This window comes from Phodopus roborovskii, unplaced genomic scaffold (genome assembly GCF_943737965.1).
Source record: "Phodopus roborovskii unplaced genomic scaffold, PHOROB, whole genome shotgun sequence".
Taxonomy (NCBI): Eukaryota; Metazoa; Chordata; class Mammalia; order Rodentia; family Cricetidae; genus Phodopus; species Phodopus roborovskii.
The window spans coordinates 30,740,139-30,764,194 of NW_026126567.1; the positions used below are offsets into that span (position 1 = coordinate 30,740,139).

The window sequence follows — 24,056 nt, forward strand, 5'->3', positions numbered from 1 at the left end:
ATCTGAGCAGCAGGAAGTACAACACTCCTAATGTTTCCCCAATCATAACAAACCTCCTTTACCAGGGACATCTCTTGGCAAAGTGAACCAACAGGAATCTGGGATGCATTTTAGATTTCTTTAGTAAAAAGATTTCTTTAGTAAAAAGCCTCTAGGGGAGGGCAGGGCAGAAATATGGGAGTTAATCGAAAAAAAGCTGAGATCTACAAGGGATCATCTGAAGGGAAGATTGGAAATAGAAAGATGCAGATGTCTTTGGGTGGACTTTACCGGGTCTCACAAAAAGATTTTATAGGATTCTGAATAATCTTCAGTCAATAAATTATTTTGATGGTCTCAACTGAACTTCTCACAGACATCCCTGCTCTTGATCCAAGTATAGCCACCTTATTTATCCAGAGAAGCTGGAAGCGCCAAGCTCTAAGATGGCCCGAAGGCTTCCAATTGCATCTGTAAAGTGGTATTGATGGAAATTTGTGTATTCCAAGCCTAGGGAGAACTTGATGCCTAGCACTTTCCCCTTCCTCAGATAACACACCTGATTTTGTCCTGTATTATAATGAGATTTTCTTAATAAAGAATAGAAGGGTTGTGAGATCCAGTTAGGGAGAAATAAAACTAGCTGGGAAGAACATGACTCAGATTTTAAAGTTTGATTCAGCTCTCCTGATATTCCTTTCAGCTTTATATTAGTAAATATTTGTATGTAATGGGTTTAATTATGACATTTCCGTATAGCTCTGCATTGCATTTTAACCATACTCATACCTCCCATTATCCGCATTGTCTTCTTAGTACATCCACTGATCTGCTTCCTCGTCTCAGATCTTCTTCCATTCATGTCTTTAGGGGTGTATGTGACCTAATGGTTTTCATTAGGGTTGATTTTTTACAGGAGAGGGGCATCCTATCATTACCTACATCACTAAGGAAAATATTTCTCCCTGCACCCCCCAGCAACCATAAACTGCCTATAAATCTTCACAAATGTTTGGGAACTCATGAATCTCTCTTCTCTCCTTGGCAGCATGTTGAAAGGTCCTATCTTGTCTTGGTCTTGTACAAAGGACCACAGAGGCTGTGAGTTCAAGAGTGTAATGCCTGGGATGCAACATTCCACAAAACTCCATCCCTTCCTCTGTCCTTATATTCTTTCCATCTCTTCTTCTGCAGTGTTCTCTGAGCTTTGGAGGGGATGGTATACATTCTCCACTTATAGGTGAGCACCCAACAATTATTCTCAACACTATGGCTAGTTCAGAGTCTTTGAGGTTGATGCTGCTCGCTGCAAAAAAGAAGTCATGTCAACCAAAGCTGACAGTAGCATATAAGAATTAGCATAGCTCTTTATAGGGCAACCTGATGAGTGTATCATGTCCATTTAGCAGAAACAACAGATGAAGCTTCCCCACCATGACCCATGATATCCCCAGTCACAGAGCTTTGACAAAGTTTACAGATTTACAGTACCAGATGCGGAGTGAGCTTAGAATCCAGATGCACTTGTCACCACTATACCAGTGAACACATCTTGCCTGGCTGGTTTCCCACAGAATTTCCCCAGCATCACAGAAGGTGTAGCATGCAGGGTCCACAGTTCCCATTTGAGACTTCTTAAGCAGCTATGATGGACCAAGAGGTGAGGTTAAAATATAAATGTGTTCCATCCTGAAGGAGATGAAAGATGAATGAAATGGGAGAGATAGAGGTGGGGGGAGAGGACATAGGAAAGAAGAAAAGAGGAAAATGAGATATGTGGGAGAAGGGACAGCAGAAAAAAGTGTGTCCAGGAAAACAAAGAGAGAGACCAATTTAAGATGGGGGAAACAATGGAAGGAAGAAACAAGAGGATGAGGCAAAAAGAGGAGTAATGGTCAGGAGTGGTCCCAGAAATGGTAAGATGAGAATATGTTATTTATTTATTTATTTATTTATTTATTTATTTATTTATTGTGGGGGGTGGGGGTGGGTAGGCTATGGTTTCCCTATCTTCTCAACCAACAAGACTGCCATGTTACCTGTTTTCAAATGTGTTCAGAGGAATGGAGAAAAATGTGTGCTTGGAGTTAGAAGGGAAGCAGCATTCTGAAGCTAACTCTGTGAGTTAGCCTCCAAGGTTATCACTGGACTTTGCTTTGGGAAATAAAAGCAATGACTAACACTGGTGTTTTCTTGTGATGCAGGACTTTTCCTGTCTGGAAAAGATGCTTTTATTCAGCTCTTGTTGGGTCATTCCTTAGTCAGTCAAGTCCTGGTACATGTTTGCTAAAATAAACAAGGAGGTTGAAAGTAGCAGTTTAGAGCAGGTGAAACCACCTCATTTATATTTGGTGCACCTTATTATTCTGGAAATTATTTAAGTTTCAATAAAAATTTGTGGTAATGTTTATGAATGAACAAGTGAGGCATGCAGATGTTTGCTGAGCTACGCTGAGGTTTTTGCTGAATGTGTCTGACAGCGCTGCCTTCAGGTAGATGATTTTGAATGTCTGTACCTATTGATAAAAGACAGATTTGTTACACTTGGTCACCATCTGAAAAGAAATGCAGACAGGAGTTGCTGGGAAATGCCATCATCTATGCTACGCTGGGCATTTAAGACTGTCCATAAGAACAAGTTGGTGAGCCAAGATCTTTAGTCCCTCTTTTCTCTGGTGTGTCACCATGTCTGAGGATGAAGGAAATAGTGACTTTTGTCCAGCAGTTCTCAATACTCAAGCATTCAATAGAAACCAATCCCACTGGTGGGATTCAATACTGGGGGAATTCTGTGGGCTGGGAGGGAGGTCACCAATTCATCTCATATACATTATTTCTCCAGGAAACCCAGCATAATTGAGGACAATTTTCCACCATGAATTGCATCATTAGCTAACACAGGGAAAGTGAAATGCTGTTAACTTTTCCTTTCCTTCTACAAAGCTGATGAGCTGAAGAAAATAGAAATGAAAAGTTTAATGCTATTTTTTTTTCCGTTTGCCAAGGCTATATGTTGAACATCAGAATCAAAACACTTTTACACAGTAATAGAAATCCCACATTTTAATACATTGCCATGCACAGAAGGAGTCAAATAATGCCGAATACAAAATAGTCAAATATACAAAATGATAAAGCCGATTTTCAAGCCTGATAGAGAGCATGCTCATGGATACAAGTGGGCAGAAATCTGGACGGTTTTATTTTCATCAATTTAAAAAGAATCACACCCCTTCCCAGACTTTATGAAGAAAACCCAAAATAGAAAGAAATATTCTAGGAAAATATAAAGGAGACCCAAAGGGAGTTGGCAAGTTGGTAGCTGCTCAAGATACATAGGTCAGTGGCTCAAAATTGTGGTGCACAGTAATTCTTATGTTTAGAGGAGAAGTGTTTCTAAACATCTGATGCCGTGGAGCCCGGGAATATGGACATCCAACGGAGAAGGCACTCTTGTTTTTGCCACATAACTTGATTGTGTCTTTCTATTCTGGGCCTGGAACCCTTTCAACATCATTAAGACCGTTGCTTTCACTATGCACTTGAGGGAGCTATAATGTCTATAGTCTCCACAGACTACTACAGTATGAAATGTGCTTTTCTGTCATGCTGGTCAAAGAATGGGCCACCTTTCAGTCTTTTTTTTTTCCCAATTGGATTTCTTGCCTCGAACTTGGTTATTTCTGGGGAGAGGTTTTGTCCTTATTTTTATTTTTTTGTAGTGCCAGGGATTGAACCTGGGTCCTTATATATGCTGAGCAAGCCCTCCACCACTGAACTACATACACCCTCTGTCCCCTCAGACTCTGTAGAGCTCATTGCTGTTCGTTTAATTTACACCAAATGATTTTCCTCTTTCCTAGAGCAAATACTAACATGTGATAGCACCTGATCATGGAAATATGTCATGTCTATGTAGTTCTTGATGCCCTCAGCTTGCCATCTGCACATGCTCTGTGGTTTTGTTCGGTCTGAAGGTTGGGAGTCTTTGCCTGTTGCCATATCTGTCTGGGTCACTATTGTATGAACCTTGGAGAGGGGATGGGAATGGAGATAAGTGGATGCCATCACTGAAGGTTCTACCATCATCTCATGTATCTCAGTAAAAGCTTGTGTGTGTCTGTTTGTATTGGTGTCTGTATGTCTCTCTGTGTGTGCCTTTGTATATGTGTGCGTGTGTGTCTGTGTATCTGTGTGTGTTGTTGTCTGTGTGTGTATATCTGTATTTCAGTGTCTATACATCCGTGTGTGTGTCTGTGTGTCCAACCATTCATGTGTGTATGTGTTTACATATGTAAAATACCACGCGCACTTTCTAATTCTTCCTTTTCTTTTTTTAATCTCAGAGTGAAGGCTTGGTAATACTTGTTTTTGAAGAAAACAAAAAATCAAAGTGAGGAACAGTATCATTAACAAAGCTTGTAACCCAATTTGCTATGGCAATTATCCATAAATACGTGGTATGGAACAACTTTACCCATTAGCTCCTTCTAGTTCCCAAACAACCCTGTCTGCTGAAGGAGAGAGAGCATTCCAGAAAGGCTAAGGCCCACCCTGCTATTACTCCACTATTCTTGAATTCTGAACAGTTCCTTCCCCTTTATCAGCACCGTGCCAATCTCTACAAAGTCCTAAGTATAATGTAAGTATATAAACCATAGCAAATCAATAGTTTCTTTTCTCAGGTACTTTTTACTGCTAATCTGTAATTTTGTTACAATATTGATCTTTTCTAAAATTTCGTGTAAAGCTATTTAACTTAGTGCCTAATATTATTAAATAGTTGGATTAACTAGAACTACCAGAGTGTGGTTCAGTAGAATGAATTTCAAAACATTGGTGCTGCCTTGGCTTTTCAGCAGTCCGGCTTCTGCTCTCATCATCACTGAGTCTCACCATGCAAATTAACGAGCCCAGTCTTATTCAGTTCTCTACAATGTGTGCTTCTTCTACTAGCCAAACCCCAGCCACCTCCTGCATGGCATTCTTAGGACAGTGCTTTTTGGCTAGGAGAGGAAAGATAGATGGAGGTAAACTATGCAGAGCCCTACCATTGCCCAGTGTGAGTAGAAGCCCTCTTTCCCGTGTGTGTGTGTGTGTGTGTCGGGGTGGGGGGCAGGGAGTCAACACCCTTGCAGAAGCTAAGGCTTGTGGTCCTGGTGATGTGAGGTAGGATAAGCATGAAAAAGATAGCCAGGGGATGTGACTCGTGGGTAGAACACTTGGCTAGTATGCTAGAGACCCTGGATTCCATTCTCAGCACTGTTGAAAAAAATTCAAATAAACAAGGATGAAAACAAGGCTCCAGCAATTTGAACATGAATACCCATCAGCAACTAGCATGACCTTCAAGGTTTCCATCAGTAACCAGGGGTCTTTTTAATTGATTCATTTTTCGAGACAGGATCTCACACAGCAGCTCAGAATAGCCTCAAAATCGCTATGTAGTCTAGGATGACCTTGAACTCTCGATCCTCCCTTGCCTCATGTACCATTCTACCTGGCTGAGGTATTAGCGATCCAACTTATGGCTTTGTGCATGCTATGCAAACACCACCAACTCAATACCATCCCCAGCTCCATCAGAGGTCTTTTAAAAAGAGCTGGCATGTGCTTCATGTCCATAGCTGATATGTGAAGAAAAGCATGCTTGTCTTGAATTAACTGCATGGGATCCAGACAGGGGATTGCTGTGGTCAGCTCCCAATGTGGTTATGTGGTTAGATTAGGTACACACACACACACACACACACACACACACACACACTATACACACACGCACACACACATATGTATGTATATATGTGATATATATATATATATATATATATATATATGATTCAATAATCTTCAAATTCCAAGCTCTATTTTTGTATTTATGCTTGAATATGGAGTCTACCTAGTGTGTTTAAAAAGTCCTTCATGGTCTTGGTGCTATTTCAGAGGCGGGGGTCACTTCTCAGGAGATGAAAACAGAGCATGTTCAGTTTGTAGGTGGGAGAGAAATGTCTAAAGTGCCCAATGTATTGGATTGGAGGCAAAATTCGCTTCTCCTTCCCAGGTGAAATAATGATCTACTGTAGTTAGAATTTTTGCTACAGATTTTGTTTCAGTATAAAGTATTTTAAAATATTTTTATAGGACTTGAGAAGGGGTGGTAGTGATTAAATGCAATTCCACAAAACTGATTTGTGTGTTCTTTCAAAACACTCAAAACTGGAATTCTGCATTTGATAATTATGTTTATGCTAATATGGAAAAACTGTGTGATTCAACAGTTTATTTCCTTTGATCTGAATGATCGAATTCCAAAAGGCTGTGGATATGATGGCAGGCAACCATCGTTCTTCAGTGTTTCAGTGAGTTTCTTTCTTTATTCCTTTTTTTTTTTTTTTTTTTTTTTTTTTTTTTTTGAGTTTTTTGAGACAGCGTTTCTCTGTGTAGCCATGGCTGACCCGGAACTTGCTCTGTAGACCAGGCTGCCCTCGAAGATCCAACTGCTTCTGCTTCCTAAGGCCTTCATTACCACTGCCCAGCTCAATAGATTTTGTAGCATTTCTGCAAACTATGCAAACTATGCAAACACAAGACACTTTATGCAGAAAGATCTGGTTCTATGATCCTTTCAAAGGCTACTAGAAATTTCTTAGGTTTGGAGAACAACAATAAAATAATGGATTGACCCTAAATATCCCAAATCATTAGCTCCAAAATTTGAAAATGTTATGTGATCAGAAGGAATGTCAAAAGACCAACAATGCTGGTATCATTATGTCACTTGACTTGTGAGTCCTATCACTAGTGATTTTTAAATGGTAGCTAGTGTAGCTTGCTGGTGTCTTTTAATGCTTGAAATAAGTGCAAAAGGGTGTTCTGGTGGGAGAATTCTTGGGTGCTTATGGTTCTTAAGTAGCCTTATTTGGTAAATAATTTGGTAAATAGCTTTATAAAACCTTGACTGACCAGGTTTCACTGATGTGTAGAAGTCATTTCTTTGTCCTTTGATGCAGAGCAGAGGACCAGCACTGGTCCATGCCTGATGATCTTTCTCTTTTCAGTTTCATCACCTATATTTCTTGCTACACATTTTAGAGTTTAGAAATAGCACTTGTCCTTCCTACTTCCTTATCCAGGATTTTGCCTTTGAAACTAAACTGATGGACAGAGGTGTCAGCATTGATACCAGTCCTGGAGCCACCTTCAGAGATGTTTGACCATTTTTTTTTTTGCCTCACCCAAAGCTTTCAGAAGTCTATTCCAGTTAACAGACATCACCAGAGGAATATAAGTGAATCAACCTTCTTTTACCTTTAAGCTTCTGTCTATTGGTCAGCCAGAGTTCACAGGACCATGCTCTGTCTCCAGGATTAGACCCAGATCTAAGGGGCTTGAGGTGAAGGCTCGCCTGTCTTTGAAGTAAGAGTTCTCAGCTGTGCTCAAGTACATATATCTCTTGGCCTGCTCTCCTCTCTAATCCCACTGACCAGTGACTTCCTGGAGATGGGCAGCATCAAGGTCAAGCTTAAAACTGAATTACTAGTCAGGACAGGGGAAAAAAACTGGTGAGGACTATGTGGTTTTGTTATAGAATACTTGAAATATACCTAGAGCACTATGTGAAAGAAAGAGGTGAGAATAAAAAGAAAAAAAAACCTTCCCCCCATACACACATAAAATAAAGCAAAAAGCAAAAAGAGGGGTGGAGAGGGCTGTGGGAGAGGCGATGAATAAAAACAGCCTTTAAAGAATAAATGAATTTTTGTCACTTTCAAAGATTAGATTTTTAAGTCTATGGCAGCATTAAGTCTAGTTGTCACATAGCAAAATTACTCTAAAGAACACGGAAGAAGAAAACATGGCTGTTAATGCCTGGGGAAGAGGTTTGGATTGTCTTAAAAACTTTACTTCCTTGCGACTTTTATTGTTGCTATCTAGAACCAATTACATGACATGTGCAGACAAAGGAAGTATTATGGAGTTTCTTATCCTCAGTTTATATTCACAGGCATCCTTGATCTCCATCTCCCCACTGAATGTTAGAAATGGCACGATCCCCTGTGCACCGAGGACTGTGTGACTACAGAGAGAGCCTGACATGTTTGCCCATATCGTGGAGGTAGACATCGAATTGTGGGTAGACCCATCACAGAGCTAGCGCAGGGATTTGAATGTAAGCCACATCCCATAAAGAAAGTTGTTAGGGGCCCTATCCCTCCTAGGCAAGTCTCAAGCTACTGGTGCGATTTGTTTTCCACCCCAACAGAACTATGATGCGCTGCATATTTAAATTTGGTTTTGGATATGAACAGAGCTAATCCCCTCAGCACCTGGAAGAGCCTGATAATTATTCATTTCAGTTCATTCCCAAGAGTGCATTTCCTGTATATGAGTGAGTGTTAGCCTTTTAGTAAGAGGGATAGCAGAAATTTAAGAAAAAGGAAAAACTAAGCCTCAATCATTTACAGTCTTTAGATATTAAAACATCTATTCCTTAGCTCCCCGTATCTCCTGTCCTACTAAACAAAACCCGCCATAGATACACCTGGATTTCAGGAAGGTAAAATTTCACACTCATTTGCACCCCCACAACACATACACAACAAAGCAAGAAGTAACCATGAGGCAGTCTCACAGAGGATCTCCATACACCAAGGAAGCTGTAGACATGAATGACATCATTTCTCCATTTTCCTGGTTTTGCTTGTGCATGCACAGATTTTATGCCTCCATGTTTCCAAACCAATAATAATTTCAAACAGAGGTTGACAGTTTAGAAAACAGTGCAGGCTCATATTCAAATATGTAGGCATTAAGGCATTTTTTAGAGATGCTATTTTCAACTGGGCTCTTTAAGGGGCTTCATTTTGCCTTTTTCCATTTCTATCTATTTCTATCTTTACCTATTTTAGCCATTATCTTTCAATAACATTACAGTATTTCTCTGACTCAAAAAAAAAAAAAAAAAAAAAAAAAAAAAAAAAGAGGCAACTTATTTTCAATTCTTCAGATTGTAACAATAGCCCATGGTCATTCCATGGACATTTGCACTCAAATGTGCATCCAATTCTCCAAGGGTTTTAGAGGGGTCTCAGAGTATCACCAACTATACCAGTTAATTCCCAGCTCCAAGATCTCAGCACCAGGCAGGGTTTGTAGGATTCATTAGAACCAATTCAGCCTCTTTAGGATTAGTTATAGAACTGGCTTTTCAGAGACTCCAGCATAGTGGTAAATGTCTATAGAAAAGAGAGATTGGGATGGACATAAAGGATAGCAACTGAAAGCTACTGTGGGAAACTCTGATCAACTTAGCTGGCTGTCTAGCAAGGGCCTCTATGTGTCCTGAAGCCACCCATTCATTCAGGAATGGGACCTGCCTGCTGCCTGTCATGAACATTTTCCTATGTTTCTCTGGCAATGTGAACAGGGTGAGTGTGGTGTCTCAATTCAGTTTGCACTGTGGGACAGGAGAGAAAAATAACTCAATAGAAGAAGGAAGATCGTGCCTTATATACTAGAGTTTACCCAGCATGGTTCTTGGACCATCGTGGTCCAAGATGCTTGTTTTCAGGAGTGAAGGAAAGCATAAACTCTGCTGTTGGAACCAAGGCAAATGGATGGGTCATAGGGCGGGGACTTGGCAGCCTGGGTTTAGATTACCAATTTCAGCTTTTTAGAGAATTATGTTCTGTGGTAACTTCGATGGTTCTGGTGGTGATCTATGAAAAGTCCAGATCTCTTGGTAGCTATCATGTCTCTGAGCTCCCTATCAGGAGGCCCCTCTCTAGGGGCCACATCTAACAGGAGCCATCCTGGGGAGAGATATCCTATTTGTATCCCATTCAGATATTTCCACTGCCTGAAATCCCAAGTAGAGACAGAGAATGAATGCTTGGAGACAATGCAAAATTCTTGCTTGCTTATGCTGGAAGGGTACCAGAGGTTGTTACATCTATTTTAAATATTAGTCTCTGATGCCTATTGCCCTCAGGTTAGTTTAGTGAACACTCATAACATACTTCACTGAGGTTTTGATTCAGCCAACTTTCAATTTCCAGGGAAAAGATGCTAATGTATCACAAGGGGGCAATCAATATGAATGAACACTTTTCTAGTGCTCAGGTAAGCAACCACTGAATGGACAGGTTTCCCACGTCTGTGCTTTGTTGTTAGACAGAGTTTAAAAAAAAAGTCATATATTACATACCAGGAAGTATTAAAAGGGAAGAGTAAAGTTCTATGCTGAGGAAGAAACCGAGTGTGGGCCGAATACTTTACTTCTCTAGGCACACTGTGTGTGTGTGTGTGTGTGTGTGTGTGTGTGTGTGTGTGTGTGTGTGTGTGTGTGGTCATTTGATGCTTCTCACCAGAATTTCAATTTAAGCTTGACCTCTGGAAGTTTTCTTAAGTGTACAAGTGGGGCCACTAAGAAAGGTTGCTTTCTGCTGCTCTTGGCATCAATCCACAATGGTCTTTGTGCTTGGAAGATCTCCGCTATAGAAGAAGAGTGTGTACGCATCGGCTAGAGAGCAGCATCCTGGACAGAGTGTCATGATGTCATGTGTTAAGTTGTGCCTGGGAACAAGGAACCAAGACTTCAAACAGTCCAGTCGCCAGGCTGGCTAGCTTCTGCTTCCCTTTGTGCTGTAAGTAATCCAGTTATCCAGTAAAGTGTCAGCAAGTGAAGTCTAACAGTATTGTGGCCATATTTACACTGATCTACCACAGACAACTGGGAAGATACTAGGAGTGGAGTTTGTCTTGGACAGTCTGAGCCAGAAATAAGACAAGATTTGTAAAGAAAAGAGAGAACGTTTGTTTTCCTACATGTACCAAATATGCTATTTCATCTCAATGTACTGTTCTCATATAAAGTGCTTCAGCGTTGGACAGAACACCTTTGGACATTGTAACTAACACAGTCAATACACATTTACATTCCTATTAGGGCAGAATATTGTGAACCCTTCCACCGAGACTGCAGGACTCTTGTATTTTTTTTTCTAAAACATCATGCCATCTGCACACTTAATGAAATAATCCAGTAGTTGCCATGCTAAAACAGGACTTCTAGTGAAGGGCACAGACAGAGCCCAAGGGGGAACTTGAGTTATGCACAGTGATGAAAACTGGAAGCAGTTTTCCAGCTAATGGTCTGCCAGTGACCACTTGGAACGAGTTGGCACTGTATGTTATGCACCTCATTTGAAAATCCACTGCAAACCAAGATTATGTTTCTCCCAAATTTGAGGATCTTGACTGAATAGGCATTTTCTCAGTTAATCCAGTTACTCTGTCGGTGCTCCAAGGATCTCTTCAGGCAGTACCATGAGTAAGTCTTTCTCTGGGGAACAGGCCATGCTCATATCCACTGGCAGGGCGGCAGCTTGCAAGGCTAACATGTTTATGGAGAACACTCTGCTGAGGCTGCAAGAAGGGAAAAACGGAGGGGTGGCAGGGAAACATGGTTAGTGACTTTCTCTACAGTCTGAGATACCAACATGGAACAATTATCTTATTTAAAGAAACCCTAACACCTTTTTGGAAAAGAGAAACGGATAGCCAAGATGAGGCTTAATCAACTCAGGATAGATTAGTAGTGGCTGGTCATGAAACATTCTTGTACCAGTTGGCAAACACACAGAGGATGCCCATTTCAAGAGCCAGGCCACATTGCCTGGAATAAAGGGCAGAACTGGGTCTCTGGACCTGACATTCAGTCCCTTGACAGAGGTGCAGGTTGGCAGCCCATCTTATTTTCTACAGCTGCATGCCTGTACCCATCTGGGGGCATTATGCATCTGGAAATTGCCTAAGACATTTTGCGTGCGTGTGTGTGTGTGTGTGTGTGTGTGTGTGTGTGTGTGTGTGCACGCGCGCGTGCGCATGCGTGTGTATGATTTCATTCATTAGGAATTCTTGAATAAAACCAAGAAGGAGATATTAGAAGCAGTATGATTAAGAGCTCCTGAGTTTGCACATTGAAAACCAAGTTGGATTGAGGCTAGAAAGAAAAAGTCATTCAAATCTGACTAGAGATTAGAACTCTTTGCACTGTGGTCCTTCTTTGGACTTTTGGAATTCTGGAATAGATACATTATCCTTATTTTAACTTTTCTGGCTACTCCACACACAGGTCTCCACACACAGGTATTCAATAACTCATTATTATGACATAAAATAATATTTTTCTAAGAATTCAACATTCATTTTATTTAATACACATAAAATTATTGAGCAACAGTAGGAGTTACTGATGGAAAAGAAGTATTCTTAGGTCTTCAAGTCCAGGTGGCTTTACAAAGTACAAGAATATACAAAATTTGTAAGTGTTTGATTAAAACTTGTTTATGAGGAAAAGCAAAACAAAAGGTCCTCTGGTATTGGTATATTAAATATCAAATAGTAACACACCCTTCTGATAAGATTGCATTGTGAGCAGAATGTTAACATTTTGCTCGTGGCATTGTAAACTGGAAAAAATAACATCCATTTATTTAAAAGTCATTAAAAATTTATATCTCCTTATCTAGTGAGCCCCTTCCTAGGCATGTACCCAAAGGAAAAATATGAAAAATGAAAGAAGCTATGAGCAAAACTCTGTAACCTAGAGGTTATTTATACTACAGAAAAAAACTAGAAACAAGTCTATTGTTGAAAATTTAAGTTAAGCAAATTATAGTACATTAATATGATAGATGATTAAAAGCCCATTAGCATAATAATTTGGATGATTATATGGCAACAGGATGAACAGTTATGATATGCTATAATACACAACGTAATATATGCATAAACTAATGGAAAATGAAAATGGAAAAAGTGCTACTAGTGTCACTGTTGAAAGACTTTGCAAAACGGTAAGGAAAATTAGGCTCACTCCCAAACAATATTCCCTAGTGTATCATGGTAGTCGACATTCACCAGTACTATATAGGAAAATAATACTTCATACTTTCATACAGAGATGACACTCCATTGTCATCGAAAGGGAGAGACAGAGACTAATGTATGGATCACCATACAGCCTTGAAGTTCAGCACCGATTTCATGTACAGCACAGCACAATATTCTTGAAGCTGTTGTTACCATCAGATCTGGGAGACGTATATTCTTAGACAAAAGCCAACAAAATAAAATTCAAACAGGAATAATGACAGTTAGAGACTGAGCCCTGCGGAGTTACCAGACTTAATCTTTGTGTGGAAATTGCAGTCAGGTTTACCATTCACATAACCATTGTGTCTACGTGGCTTTCTGAGAGCTTATGGAGGACAGACATGTCTAATTTATATTCATGGACTTCATCTTAGCCTATTATATTTTAATGCTTTTTCACCTTTAGTGCCCAATACTTTGCTTAGGAAAAGGTAAAGCATACCCATTTCATGAATAAGGAAGTCAAAGTCCAGAGTGTTACTAGCCTAAGGTCACACAAGTCATAAGGGTGCAAGTTATATTTAAAGATAAGTGTGTTCTGCTCTAGTGATATAAAAGTGGTAACAGGTTGAAAATATAAAATATAAGTGTCCAGAGTCTTTCTTATGCTCCACTTTCTTGGGTGGGATTCTGTGTTTACCCACAAGTCCAATCAGCACAATGAAAGCTGATGATAGGCAGGACAGAAAATTGGAGTAGAAATTAATTTGTATCCGAAAGAATAGTGATGTGTTCTTAATAGAATATGAACATGCAAGGCAGTGGAGGCCACAGACAAATTTTCAGGATTGACAAGATCTTGGCACGTGACTATCACAAGCAGTATTCTTGGGAAGAGAAACAGTCAAAGGAGGAAGTCTATTGTGGCATAATGCCTTTTATATAGTGTTTGGTGTCTTTTAGCTGAGTCGCTATGCGCTATTAAGCTCAGTGGAAACAAGAAGTCACTATTTACTCAAGTTGGATAATAAGACACTCAGTTAAATTAAACTTGAACCTAAACCGGGTGTGGTGGTGCCCACCTGTAATCCCAGCACTCCAGAGGCCGGCAGATATCTGTGAGTTCAAGGCCATCCTGGTCTAACAAGTGAGTTCCATGATAACCAGGTTGGCATAGAGAAGCCCTGACTCAAAAACAAAACAAAAGAAAATAAAAAAGCAAGCAAACAAGCAAGCAAGCAAACCAAAAGCCAAATTTGAACCTTAATCTTTTTCTCATGCATGGTCAATGGTAGGCTTTTCTGTCATCACTATAGACTTCTCTTAAATGTGATAATTTATTGTGTCTGTGTACACATGTATATGGGCATGCACCATATGCTTTCCACCTTCTGTCATATGGGACGTGGAGGTAGAGCTTAGGTGGTCAGGCTTAGGTGTACATGCCCATAACCCCCTCAGCCATCCCTCTGGCCCTCACTAGAGATTTTTGTTATCAGCTCTAGAAGTAATAGTTCAAAACCTACATAAAGCAAGCTAGGGTAGTGGCTCAGTGGGTAAAGTACCTGACGCTTTAGCCCGAGGGCCTGAGTTCCTGAGTTCAGACTCCCTGTGCCCATATAGAGTATGGGTTCTTTGCCAGGCATGGTGGTTGCTTGTTTTTATCCCAATACTCAGGCAGCAGAGGCAGGCAGGTCTCTATGAGTATGAGCCCGGTCTGGTCTATAAGCAAACTCCAGGGGAACCAGACCTACGCAGAGATATTATCTCAAAGGTGAAAATAAAAAATCAATAATGCCTTGGTGTGTGATGTGTATCTCAGTGCTGGAAGGCTATAGGCAAGAGCTTGCTGCCTGCTAGTGAAGTTAATCTATGAGCTCCAGGTTCAGTGAGACCCTCTCTCACAAATAAGATGAAGGTCAATAAAAGACATGAAACCCAACCTCTGGCCTTCACACATGTGTGCACGAACATGAGGCACACACCCACATTCATGCACTATGTGAATGGGGCTGAGGATTTTCTTAGTTGGTACAGTAGCTTGCCTAGTATTAATGAAGCCTGAGTTTAGTTCCTAGCACTGCAGAAACCCAGTATACATCTATAATCCCATTGGGAGTTAGATACAGGAAATCAGAAGTTCAAGGTCATTCTTATCTGTATAGTAAATTTGAGGGCTAGGAGGCCAGGCTATGTGAGACCTAGTCTCAAAAATGAAAACAAAGAAACAAAATAAAACTAAAAACTACATTTGGTCAAAGGCACATTTGTCTCTGTTAAATCGGAGGCAGACTATCTTTCCCATGGTATCTGCTTTGAGCTCTAGTGAAGGCAAGGGTGTAATGATTTAACTAGACTCAAGATAAATGATAAATGGTGTTTATTGGGGAATACTTACACAGATAATAATAAAGTATCGAAGGAGCTTGTCTCTGCCCTTCCTATCAGATCCGCTGACCCAAGAGAAAGAGAGCATACAAGCGAGACCAAGCCTCATGCTTCCCCCTTTCCCGTTTCTGTCTGCCTGAAGCCATGCCCAAAGGGATGTGGTCACTGTTACAAATTCATAGGCAAGACTTCACTACACTCAATCCCCTTGGGCTTCAGCTATCCCTGAATCCTTCTATCTCACCATTTTGAAAGCATCGTTCTGGCCTATGCTCCAACTTCTTGGATGTTTTCTTTGTATACTTCTGACTCCATGAATACCACCTCCTCCATCAGACAGAACCTTCTTCTTCCAGGAGTCATGTTCTTTATGAAGCTTTTGCTCTTCCTAGATACAGTCAAGAACTCCCTCCTGGGTGCTAGTATGGCTTCTTAAACATTTACCACAAGTTCTCAAAAAACACTTTATCTAATATAATTATCACACCCCTCTTTTAAACTCAGGGACTTGTACATGCCAGGCGAGCACTCTACCAATAAGCAATACCTCAGCTTCCCCTTCAACCTGTTGAGAGTAACGCCACATCTTATTTGCGTCTTGTTAAAACACTATGCAATATCAGGTGTACAGTTAGTGCTTAATATGTAGTTGTGAAATTAAGAAGGATATAATGTTGGAGAAGACTCATTATTTGGTTGTTTCATATAGTAAGTAAGTTTGCATCCTTGGAGTCAGTCATGTTTGATTCAGAATATGGGATAGGTAGGGAAGCTTTGTAAACCCAGTAGTCGAGAGCATGGGTTCTGGAAGATCTCCCGTTCACTTCCAAGGCTTATCACTTACTAGATGACTGTGATGCAAAAACCATGAGTTTTTTTCAAAACTCAGTTGCTTCATCTTTAAAATAGGTAACGTCATCTCTACTTAGGTGAGTTGTTGTGATGAGGAAAGGAGCTCAGAGGATGGGGCTTTGAATCATGTTTAGCAAATAAGAGATAACTGATGAGTGAGTGACAGCTTCTATTGTTTTATTATTATCACAGGCTCCAAAAGTTCCTTTGGGAAATCAAAGATACAAGTATCTCCTTGCTTAAGGGCTAGGAAAAGAAACAAAATGCCCAGAGGTCAGTCCTTGGTAACCTCTCCCCACCTGCCGGGTCACAGTCACTGTACTCTGGTTCCACTCTTCTCTACATTAGTCAGACTTCAGACAGTCGCCTGATAACAGGAGGTTCCAACACTTCAAAGGCAGGAAGTGACTTTCCGGGCAGGCAACGGTCAGCCTGGACTTAAGTGTTGAGCTTTGTCTCCTTTCTCCCTAGCAACAGGGGATGAAGACTTGATGTTTGGAGGAAAGATACTGTGTCAAGTAACTCCACATCTCATGATCTTGAGAGGAGCAAATACAATTTTTCCTTTGAAAGATGGCATTTAGGGTCTTCCATTCAGAAAGAAAGGGAAATGTCTTTGTGAAAGAATGTGTCTTTCATGAAACGCAAGTTTAAGGTCTTTGGTGTGGGCCCAAATTGCTCTTGGCTATGTGTTTGTAATTTATAGTTGGCGTGAGTGGGTGCCACAGTTGTCAACGTAACAGCCAGTAAGCAGGTCTATGGTTTACTGAGCAGGCACCCTAGGCTGACCAAGACTTTATAGGTAACTACTTGCTGCAATCCCAGTGCCATTTTGGAGGCCTCCATCACTATGTGTTCAGAGAAGGGCAGGCACATGAACATGTCACTGCCCTGTGGCCAGAATGCACAGGGCTGAAACCAGAACCCAGATCTGCTGTCGCCATAAGTCTCCTTTGATTTTAAGAAAGAATGCACATTAGGAAAAGGAATTCTCTAACTTCAACAGCAAGAGAAGAGAGAAAACAAGAAAGTATGCTGTGTAAAAGAATTTCCATGAAACATGAATCCTAGCTATGGAGTGCTGTACAAGAGGTTTATCCTACAGAAAGCTGGTTTACTTGTCTCTTAACAGTTTATAACCTTTCACAGTATGGCTGAGTGCTTCTCAAATGAGCAGTTTTGCCACAGGGCAGACAACTGGCACTGTCTGGAAGACATTTCTGGTTGTCACTCATAGAGGCTACTACTAGCATCCAGTGAGTTGAGGTCATGACACTGCTAAACACTTAGGAATGCATAGGACAGCTCCCCAACAAAGACTTCTCCTGCTTGAAATGTCAAAAGTGCTGAGGTTGGTTTAGCAGACACAGATCTTTGCTTATTTTCTATTCTTGGCTGTGAGCCAAATATCTCACTCTCAAAATAGGTCAAGATAAAAACCAACCTAAGTGGGCCTCTTATGTGCACAGGAAATAAGGCTAATTTCAAACCCCACTCCCCTCATCTATTCATCATTTTCTCATTTTATTTGATTTTATATTCAATGCAATCAAAACCTTTAAAACCAAATCACTTCTAACTTCTAGAACCCTCGCAGGCATGCCATTATAAGAATCAAGATGGGATGATTTAGGCAGATATGCTCAATTAATTAATTAGTATGCATGCAAGAAGTTATAAGAGGAGGACAAGGGATGACTTATGTGGCCATAAAACTAAGCTTTGCTATCAGGGCTTCTGGTATGAGATACTATATGTGGTTCTGGAGGTACTGGTTCCATCTCTATCACTCCTTGTTCTCAAGAGACTTTTAAGAGGGCATTTTCTCACTGAGAATGTGATTGAGGAATCAGCGTTATCCCCTGGCTACATGGAAATGGAGGTCAGATTTTCTAACAAGGTGGTATCAGAGTGCCAGAGAACTTGCATGAAGAGTAACAATGAAACTGACAATATATGTACATTACCCCGTAACTTCTCACATGTCCTAGAAAAGTAGAATCCATCATACTGTGAAGGTTAGCTTTTTGTGTCAACCCAGCTGAGTTGCAGGGTGCCCACATATGTGGTTAGCTATTATTCTCATGTCTCTGTGAAGCTATTTGTCTGAGAGATCAATGCCTGAGTTGGTAGGTTGGGAAAAGCTAATGGCCCTCCATAATGTGGGTAGGCCTCAGATTTGAATAGGCAAGACTGAGTAATGGATCATTCATGTTTCTGCTGTTTGTTGCTAGAACATTGGTGTTTCTTCTGCCATTACATACAGACTCAGAACAGAACTATACTTTTGGCTCTCAAGCGGGAGATCATGAGACTTTTCTGTTTCCACAATTAACTGAGCCCATTCCTATACTAAGCCTGTCTCATATATGTGTTTGTGTATGTCTATATAAATATGTGCATGTATATGAATAACTGCATGTCATTTGATTGTTTTCTATTCCCATGGAGATTTCTGAGTAATACAGTTTTTTACTTTTTATTTATTTATTTATCTTATTTTACATATCAATCCCAGTTCCCTTTCCCTTTCCCTCCTTCCTTCCCTACCATGCCCCCAGACCACCCTCCCATCCCATTCCCCCTCCCCCCCACTCCACAGGGAGGGTGATGCCTTCCAGGAGGGATCAACAAAATCTGTCAAGTCATTTGGAGTTGGGTCTAGGCCCTCCCTCCTGTCTCTAGGCTAAGGGAGTATCCCTCCATGGGGAATGTGCTCCCAAAGTCCTTTTGTGCACCAGGGATACATCCTGGTTCCGCTGTCAGAGGTCCCATAGACTGTCCAGGCCTTCTAACTGAGACTCATGTTCAGGGGGTCTGAGTCGGTCCAATCCTGGTTTCCTAGCTATCAGTCTGGGGGGTTCATTAGCTCCCCCTTGTTCAGATCAGCTGTCTCTATGGTCATCTTTGTAGGTCTCTGGACATTTCTCTAGAGTGAATAATACAGTTTATAAACAACATGACGATGACAGCAAAAAGTTATTGCCGTGTGCCCAGCATCACACTCAGATCTGCTCTGCAGCAACTAAGTGAGGGAGGACACATTACCTCCAGTCCACAGGCGAAGAAAGCCAGCCTTAGAGAAATAAGTGACCTAGGATAGGCTGTGGTCATGAGCCAGGCTGTAACCCTTGCTTTGGCTAAGACATGCTCGGGTGCTTGTTTATTCCACAAGTGCCGAGTAGGAAATTAACACATAACAGGGAAGGACCTTATCACCATCTCTCATGCCCTGACCCCATAGTTTCTATTTTCCTATCAGAATGTGGTTGGCTCCTGGTATGGTAAGAAGAAGACTATCTCTGCTGCCTGATTCTGCAGTCATCATGGGCTCTGGGGAGTTCTGAAGGATTCAGAACAGAGGAAACTGGCCCTGATTTGAAACTACCAAGAAGGAAAGGACATGCTCTCTGTAAGCCGAGATTTCTCTTTTCCTCACTTCTGAGCTCAAGAGCAAGTAGGTGAGCAAGGCAGGGCGAGAAGGCACAAGGACTTGTGTTCACTTACTTTCCTACTACAAGTAGAAATGCTACTCAGTTCTATGGGGCTGAAAAATCGTATATTTCGCCGGTTATAGTTACCCTGCTTTGATTATTCTGTGTGTACCACAGTGCATCCTATAAATAATATACCAATAAAAGTTTGTTTTATTAATTTTTACAATTTAAAAATCCTCTCTGTTGCTCTTTCTCTGTGGGCTCTTTCTCTCTGTGTGTGCGCATGTGTGTATGTGTGTGTAACAGAGAAACAGAGAGAGAGAGAGAGGGAGAGTGTGGGGGCACAGAACCCATATCATGTGTGACTAAATGAGAGGCCTTGCCGTCCACCTTGCTTGAGACAGCTCTTGTAGTACATGGCTGCCTAGGCCAGGCTAGCTCTCTCACAAACTCCTTTGTGTTTCCCATCTTGCCATGGTAGCACTGCCGTTTATAGTTGTGTACACACTGCGTCTGGCTTTACCTGGATTCTGGCCCTCACACTGTAGCAGCTAGTGCTTCCCTCATTGAGCCACCACCTTAGCCCATACATTTTAAAGTCTGACTATGGAAAACAAACCTAAACTAAACCTTTCCGGGAAATCGACTCCGATTCACGCAGGTTAAATTGGGTTTTCAGCTTCCAGGGTTTGAAAACTGACATTTGCACCACAGGTCTTCCAACTTGCCTGCGTGAGACTCACCTCAGGGAACTTCTCAAAATTTTTGCTTTGTCTCGCTTTCTCCCCCTGTACTGGATCAGAATGTCCAGGGGGAAGATTGGAAAGCTATATGTTTAACAAGAGTCGCAGTAATGCTCATGAAGCCAGGTTGGCAGCAGGCCATGAAAACACCCACGTCTTTCCCCCAGTATTTAAATAGTAGTTATTTGTCCTTCAGACAGAGAAAAGTGGTATCGGCTGTGGGAAAATGTGCTTTATAGCCTTGCTCTTTTCATATAACAAAATAACAAGAACGCTGGATATAATACAAGGCAGTGATCCAGTGCTGGGTCACAGAGTACGGCAGGCAGGAGAGCTTTGAGACCTGTGCAAACTGTCTACCTTATGCAAGGTTCCAGGGACCTGGACATGTTATATCTTCCCAGTACTTTATGCTTCCTGCAGGCTTCCGCATGTATGTATTCCTCCCCACACTGCCTGAAGAGATCTACACTACTTTGAGGGTGTAGGGCTTGAGGGGTTTCAAATTCACATGATGAAACTATATTAGAAGCTGTGTTGTCTCGTACTAGCATCACTGGATGATGATATGTCTGTCTCTAGGCTAGCACTTCGTGGTGTTTAGAAGTCTTCCAAGGAGCTTGGCACATTGCTCTGAGCTCAAAATGGGAGGAAGTAGATCTATTGCTTTTAGAGGGCGACCATAGATTTGAATTTCTGACCATGTTTCAGGGGAAGGTGGTATTTATAGTCTCTCTGGAAACTGCTATGAACCTCAAGTTCCTTCAGGGAAATGGTAGGCTGTGGTGGAAAACACCAGGAATATCAAGGCTGTTCTTCACATGTTCATGCAAATGAGAGAATGGGTGTGCAAACGAACACATGAAGAGAATTACATGAGTGGAGTTAGCAGGTATGTGTGGAAGTTGGGGTGGAGTGCCCACTCTTGTTCTTTAATGAGAGCTGGGGTAGGGATTTCAGTATATGGAGCCCTATCTATTGCCTTAGGTCTTTAGGAGTGATTTCCTCTGGAAACTAGCCAAACGCCCCTCTGCTTAGAGCTATTGTGAACCAGATACCAGCTGACAGCAGGAGATGCTCACCTTGTACCACACAAATTGAAATGATGCATTTTTTTTTGCAGGGGGTGGGGAGAGAAAGGTCCAGCCAGCCAGCTGCTCTCATCCGGGATGCATTTGTACAGACAATTAGTCTGCAGTAACCCCAGTGACTCCATCCTTTGCACTGGATAGATGTGAATGTCTCAAGTCATTACATTCTGACAGTCACTCTAACAGCCCAAACAACCTTTCTGAGGAAAACTCAGTCCACTGGCACAAGCAACAATGAATCAAAGAGAGAGCACAGGTATGCACCTTGGAGTTTAGTCCCAGCTGCTACTGAAATTCCCCTCCTTCTCTACAGCATCAGCCAGCTGGCTGGGGATATTCTGAAGCATTGTTTTCTAGTTTCTCCCATTGCTTCTGTGCCCCAGCTTACTCCATCACAGAGCACAGAGACCTGCTTGCCTGTTTGTCAACTGTATGAGCAAACCTAGTTTTTCTTTCTTGCTTGTTTCTTTATTCATCCACCTATTCTTCCCTGTCTGTTTGCACTGTTTAATTCTAGTTGATATCAAGAGCTTCCCTGTTGGCCAGTCCAACAGCCCCTTCCATGGAAAAGTATTCTTACCTAAGAGTCTCTTCTTTAGAGAAAGAATGATAGTAAAAATACTCTCCAGTTTCTGAAGCTCTCTCAAGAGAAAGCAGAAAGCATTCTGCAGGAATCTACAAGGTGTTTCTGTTTCTCCTTTTGAATGCCTAGTCTCAAGGGGGCTAGAAGAATCTCTTCCTGAAACAGTGCCGTGCAAGCTAAAAGAAAGCAAATCAAGGTGACAAACAACGATGAACATCAACACACACTCTTAAAGCACAGGGGACCTCAGCAAGTGACTCTCAGCTTTCAGTGTGTGATGAATCACAGGATACCACATTCCTGGCCATGTAATTCTACAAGTTCTCAGCTGACACCAGTGTCACTAGTACATGGACCACACTCTGAGTGGCAAGGTCAGGGGGCTCCCAACCTACTGTAGCACTGGATACTTCAGATTTTGGCAGTGATGGAAGTGTCCTAGCTGTTCTAATACAGTCGCCAATGGCTGGGTGTGTTCACTGAGGACTTGACACATGAGCAGTGAATGAAAGAACTTCGCTGTGATGGCGGTGGTGTGTGTAGTATATAGGATAAGTGTGAGTGTATGCAGATGCACGGATCCATGCACTTGAGTGCAGGTCACATGTCATAGCCTGTTCTATTACCCTCCATTTTATTTTCTTAAGTTCAGTGAGTGTCACTGAACCTGGGGCTCACCAGTTAGACTGGCTGCCCAGGGAGCCTCAGAGATCCGCCTGTGTCAGCTTTCCATAGCACTGGAGATACAGGCATGTGTAAGACCATGCCTGGACTTTTACGGAGGTGCTGGGAATTGAACTCATGTCATTATGTTTGACAGCAAGTGCTCTTAATCTTCGGAACCATCTCTCTAGTCCACAGAGATTACTTTTTAGCTTTAATTTTACTTCACTTATGTTTACATGTCTGCATATGCCAAGTGGCTACTCGGCTGTAGAACTGAAAAGTGAGCAAGATGGCCTCAGAAAAGGAAGTCACCCAGCAAGGGGAACTCCCTTTGTTGTCATCCATATTATAAGTTTGTTCTTGTCCACACCTGCCTCCTTTTGTCAGGGTGACACAAGGCTTTCTCTCTGCCTTTGTACAAGTTCCCAGAATCACTGTTTATACAAAATGGCCATTAAGAAAAACTCTATAAACATCCCAAAGTGCAGAAGATTATCTCGTTTACGCAAACCTCTTAGACTTGGCAAAACCAAGCAAGAAACCTTAGGAGAAATAGAGCATTCGTTGTGAGCTATTCAACCTCAGAGTCTGGCAGGGGTCTGAAGTCAGGATCTAAGGTCGCAGTGCTGTGGGTGTTGGTTCTTGGCCTGGACACAAGGGACAGATGGACAGATGCAAGTAGTGGACCAAGACCAGAATAGCAAAAAAAAAAAAAAAAAAAAAAAAAAAAAAAAGGTTGGGCTTGGTCAGTTTGTTTAAACGGGAATTATCAGTTTACAAGTCTGTGTTACAGTTAACGAGATTTGGAGATGTTCCCTGGGCTAGTACTCATTTCCATTGAGGAAAAAGTTATGAGTCTTGGATGTCTTAATGATAACAGGTAATTTCTCTGTGTGGGCAGAGCTACAAGATGTGTTGCTATGAAACTGTGTGGATTGGGCACTTTATTTTGTATACACAGTTTACCCTCAAAGAATCCACTTGGCATGTGTTCCAAACCTGCTTGGGGACTCTTGTGATTAATTGCTTAAACTGGCTGGTGGCCATCAGCAGGACCTTGCAATTTACCAGTTTCCATGCAGAATTATGAAGCTGAAGGTTTAATGGAATTTCCGGTAATAGAGCCCAGATGTCCAAAAGTATGTATGAGGCTCGAGATTTCACCAATTTGCAACACTGCAGAGTTTAAACCTTATTTATTTCTGGCTTAGATGTCACCTTCCCATCTTTACATAATCTTGGAACAGGCAAATGTGAAGGCCTTCACCTTGACATACTGTATCCAGAGAATACACACACACACACACACACACACACATACACACACGCACACACGGATGCACGCACACACGCACGCATGCCTGCACATACACACACGTACACATGCATGCACACACGCATATGTACACACACACACTCCCCACTTCCCTGCAGCCAG

At 41.6% G+C, this 24,056-nt stretch overlaps 1 protein-coding gene across 1 annotated transcript in view; it reads right to left on the reverse strand.

The window, feature by feature from the left end:
- Window positions 1-10,965: 10,965 nt before the first annotated feature.
- Window positions 10,966-24,056, reverse strand: part of Samd12 (sterile alpha motif domain containing 12) — a 421,073-nt gene continuing 407,982 nt past the window's right edge. The window contains exon 5 of the mRNA XM_051202548.1: window positions 10,966-11,406. Coding sequence (XP_051058505.1) covers window positions 11,384-11,406 — 23 coding nt within the window. The 3' untranslated portion in view covers window positions 10,966-11,383. The remainder of the gene's footprint in view (window positions 11,407-24,056) is intronic.